At 38.2% G+C, this 5132-nt stretch overlaps 1 protein-coding gene across 1 annotated transcript; it reads right to left on the bottom strand.

The window, feature by feature from the left end:
• Window positions 1-1526: 1526 nt before the first annotated feature.
• On the bottom strand, window positions 1527-4740 carry LOC124920062 (putative receptor-like protein kinase At3g47110). Its single transcript, XM_047460463.1, has 2 exons — window positions 2024-4740; window positions 1527-1949 (listed from the first exon to the last, which is right to left on the bottom strand). The coding sequence occupies exons 1-2, from the start codon at window positions 4698-4700 to the stop codon at window positions 1609-1611; spliced, it is 3018 nt and encodes a 1005-aa protein (XP_047316419.1). The 5' UTR covers window positions 4701-4740; the 3' UTR covers window positions 1527-1608.
• Between the last annotated feature and the right edge of the window lie 392 nt (window positions 4741-5132).

Genomic DNA, 5132 nt, shown 5'->3' on the forward strand with positions numbered 1-5132 from the left:
GCTTCCCAATGTTGTCTACCCGGATTGCTCATGAATCTGCTAACAACTCTCACTGCATGTGCTATGTCTGGTCTTGTGCAAACCATCGCATACGGAACAGTTGCCATGTAATTTTTCTCCTCCTCTATTGAAAGCGAATGATCTTTAGATAGTTTGAAGTGACTAGCTAAGGGGGTAGTAACTGATTTTGCATCATACAAGTTGAACCTGCTAAGAACTTTCTTCACATATTCTTCTTGTGAAAGCTTGAGAACTTCTTCATCCCTGAAAATTCTCATCCCAATGATTTGTTTTGCAGCACTCAAACCCTTCATTGCAAACTTTTCAGACAACTCTTTCTTAAGCTTGTTAATCTCATACAAGCTTGCTCCAGCAATCAACATGTCATCAACGTAGAGAAGAAGAAGAATGTACGATTTATCAAACCTTTTGATATAGCAGCAATGATCAGCTTCACACCTCAAAAAATTGTTACTTTTCATGAAGCTATCAAACTTTTTGTACCATTGCCTTAAAGCCTGTTTCAAACCATACAGACTCTTCTGAAGCTTACACACAAGCTCATATTTTTCTTTGATTTCAAATCCTTCTAGTTGTCGCATATAAATCTTTTCATCTAAATCACCATGAAGAAAAGCAGTTTTGACATCCATTTGTTGAAGATTAAGATCATCTTTCACAACCAAACTCAAAATAGTTCTGATTGTCATCAATTTAACTATTAGAGAGAAGATTTCATTGTAGTCAATACCTTCTTTCTGTTGAAATCCTTTCACAACCAACCTTGCCTTGTACCTCATGGTTTTATCATGTTCTTCTTTAATCCTGAAGATCCATTTGTTGAGAAGTGTTTTCTTTCCCTTTGGTAGCTCAGTGAGCTCCCAAGTCTGATTCAACATCAAAGAATTCATCTCATCTTTCATAGTAGACTCCCACTTAATCGATTCATCAAATTGTATTGTTTCCTCATAACATTCAGGTTCACCTCTATCTGTCAACAAGATATAGTTCAGAGATGGAGACCACCTCTCAACTGGTTTTCGATTCCTTGATGATCTTCTCAACTGTATAACCGGTGTTTTCTGATTTACCTCTGGGGCCACGTTTTCAACGATTTCATCTACAACAACACATTGTTTTTCTTCGACAACCGGTATATATTCAGCTGAAAATTCTCTCAAATCGACTGTACCAGTCTCTTCCAACTTGGAATCACCATCTGATGTCTTCCCAACACAATCTTTGTAGAGAACCTGATCATTGAAGATAACATTTCTGCTACGAATGATCTTCCGATTTTGATTATCCCAAAAATGATAACCAAACTCGATATCACCATAACCAATGAAAAAACATTTATTAGACTTTGGATCAAGCATTATCCCAAAAATAATAGTTTTTCAAAAGACTATGTATAGGAAGGATAAGGTGTGAAATAGAATGTCAATAAATGAAAGAGACGGTCTCTCAGACTAACAAAACTAACTATGATTTTTTTAAAACAGTTTAAATTTTCACTCAAAATGTAATCTAAGATGTAATTTATTATTTGTTTAATGAAAATACAATAACCAAAACAAAATTAAAGTTAAAAGTGAACCCTTTCTTTTACTTGAACATGGCCTTTTTGATATGTTGTAGTTCCCTAACAACAACGGTCATGCACATCCTATTTTGAGGTAATTCTTCCGAACAAGCCAACCCAATCTTCACCAATGCGATCAAACAATTGTCTCTCTTACTAATATCAATGTCACTTTTTAAAATTGTCTGATCCATTACAAGCTCAACCGCGTTTCTCGCCAATGCTTGACCAACAAAATTACGAATGTTAAGACCATCCACATACATCAAATCAGTAGGCCTCTTTCCGGTTAACATCTCTAGCAACAAAACTCCGTAGCTGTAAACATCTCCTTTCATTGACATTTCACTTCCAATACCGTATTCTGATTAAGATTATAAAATAAATTAGGCCAACAAAAAATAAAGACAAGATTTGTTCTACTGTGAGTTAACATACCTGGTGCTGCATATCCGACTGTGCCCATCACTCCCATCGAACTACTGTGATGGGAAATACCCATTTCTGAATGATAAAGTCTGGCCAGTCCGAAATCTCCAACATGTGCAACCATTTGTTGGTCAAGAAGAATGTTACTTGGCTTCAGATCACAATGAATAACCGTGGGTTCGCACTGATTATGAAGATAATCGAGTGCAGAAGCCACATCAATCGCAACTCTCAAACGTTGGAGTAGATTGAACTCAGGTTTACTAGTGTCTTGAGATGGATACAGCCATTTCTCCAGATTTCCATTCATCATGAGTTCGTAAACTAGAGCTTTGAATTCGTTACCTTGAAAATCAATGCTTAAGCAACATGTTACGATCTTGACGATATTCCGATGTTTAATGTTCTTTAACACTTTACATTCTGCAATGAAGCTACTCGTCACACCTGGGTTTACAAGGTTAAGTACTTTGATCGCAACATCTCCGATCTGATCGAGTACTCCTCTATAGACGAAGCCGAAACCGCCAGCACCAATTAAATTGCTGGAAGAGAACCCATCCGTTGCATTGAGAAGCTCGCCGTAGGAGACTTGCACGAAAGACTCCTTGGGCAACAATTCCAAAGTGGTGGATTTTATTTTCCTTTTCCGAAAGTAAAACACCAAGCTTGAAATTAGGATTAGTATTCCTAGTATTGAAGCACCCACGATTGCATAGATGCGTTTGGATGAAAAGGAGAAGTTACGATTCAGTTTCTTGACCGGACATCTTGGAAGTTGTAGAGAAGGTATTCCGCCGCATAGCTTATCGTTCCCATACACGGATACTGCAGTTGAGTTTGCAAAAACCCCGTGTAAAGGCAATTCTCCATTGAAACCATTGAAGGACAAGTTAAGGTTGATCAAGGAAAGTTTCTCCAAGAAAGTTGGGATTTGTCCTGATAGATTATTGCTTGACAGGTCAAGAAATTGAAGTCCTCTCATGAATTCCATCGAGTTGGGAATAGATCCTTGGAGCATGTTTCCTTGCAGGAGTAGGAATTCGAGGCTGGTACAACTGCTTATACTGCTAAGGATCTCACCGGACAAATTATTATTCGAGATATCTAACGCCGCCAAACTTTTGAGGTCTCCGATCTCAGAAGGAAGTGGGCCGGACAGGTGATTGTGAGATAAGTCGAGAAAAATCGATAGAGATGAAACTTGGAAAAGTTCTTTGGGAATGGTTCCACTCAGGTTGTTTTGTTGAAGATTCAATAATACTAAGCTTTGGCAGTTGCCAAAACTGGAAGGTATCGTCCCCTCTAGGTTATTGTTATTGAAATAGAGCTCATTCACCAAAGAAAGATTCCCAATTGAATCCGGAATAGTACCCGAAAGCTGATTTCGTCCGAGGGCAAATCTCTGCAACTTTTGAAGTTTACCTATGGTACTAGGTATCGGCCCAGTGAATCTGTTATTAGATAAGCCTAAAAAAAACAAGTTAACAAGGTTTCCGATGGTTGGAGGAATCCTGCCTTGCAGTTGGTTACCAGCAAGGACGAAGAAATGTATATTTAATGATAGATTCCCTACAAAATCGGGAAGCACTCCTTTAAGCTTGTTGCTAAATATGTTCAATATTTCCAAACTGCTGCAATTAGTAAGTGACTCAAGGAAATGCATTTCGTCAAAATCCCCACTCCCTAAATTGTTCAATTGTAAACGAAGAATCACGAGATTCACTAGTCTGCTGAAATCAACTGTCAGTTTCCCACTGAATTCGTTATCGTCAAAAGTTAGATTCACGGCTTTGGTAAGATTCCCTATTGAATTTGGAAGTTGTCCGGTAAAGTTGTTATCTTGGAGTTGAAGGAATTCCAAATGCGGGAACATGTTGCCAAAGTAGGGCGGAAGACTCCCGTGAAGATCATTAAATGGTAAAGATAAAACATTCAAGTTGGAGAGGTTATACAATGATGAAGGGATCATACCAGAGATCTGATTACCACCCAATCCAAGAAATATGAGGTTCTTTAATTGCCCCAAGTTATTTGGAATAGTTCCACCCAAGAGATTATTTGGAGCAGAGAATACTTCAAGAGAAGTGATATTGCCCAGAGATTCTGGAATTGCTCCAGTTAATTTGTTTTCGTATACGAAGATCCTCTTGAGCATCGACAAGGAGCTAAATTCTTCGGGGATGGTTCCCACCAGATTATTGTTCCCAACCCATATTTCCACGAGGTTAGAGCATCGCGACAGGCTGGCAGGAATCCTGCCCTGGAAACTGTTCCCTTCGAGCGACAATACTTTCAGCCTGTACAAGCCACCTATTTCATTTGGGATTTCCCCGTGGAAAGTATTGTTGTCTAGCACCAGTTGTCTAAGAAAGGTGAGATTTCCTACATGAGGAGACAAGGTGCCCGACAAACCCAAAGAGGTTAGATCAATGAGAGTGACCCTCTTGTGCCTTTTACTGCAGAGCACACCTTCCCAATTGCAGAAATGGGAAGACTCATTCCATGAACTCAAAGCTCCCCCACCAAAAGGGTCCAGGATCTTGGACTTCATAGCCAATAGTGCAGCATGATCAGTTTCGTTATTATTAAGAGCATCAGTAGTAATGATTAGTATGAGGATGAGTGCCAATTGTTGTAGCACCAACCAGAACATCATTTTTTGAAGTGTAAGAGTATGCTTCATACATCAAATACCAAAAGCATTTCAATTTTTAAGCTTAAAAAGTTTACTTAAAACAAAGTAAGATGGGGAGACTTGACTTTTGACTTTTCAATAACAAGAGAAACTTGTGTTGACTTGAAGTCATTGAAATCACAGCCACACATAAGTGGATGTATTTTTTATGACTATTTTTAGAAAATAGTATCTATATATATATATATAATGATGCTTAATTTTTAAAGTGTCCGGATTGCCGGGTCGAGAGCTGTGGTTAATTTGGATACTTGGGTCGGATTGTGGGTTGACCCGTTTTTAAATTTAAAACGGTTAAAAATAAAATTAAAAATGCTAGAGGTATGTTTCGAACTTGCAACCTAACAAAACAAGTACAACTCTTTAACCAACTAGGCTACAAAGACTTTATATTTTAAATTCAACACCAAATTTGATAAA

The sequence above is a fragment of the Impatiens glandulifera genome, chromosome 1 (assembly GCF_907164915.1).
Source record: "Impatiens glandulifera chromosome 1, dImpGla2.1, whole genome shotgun sequence".
In the NCBI taxonomy this organism is placed as follows: Eukaryota; Viridiplantae; Streptophyta; class Magnoliopsida; order Ericales; family Balsaminaceae; genus Impatiens; species Impatiens glandulifera.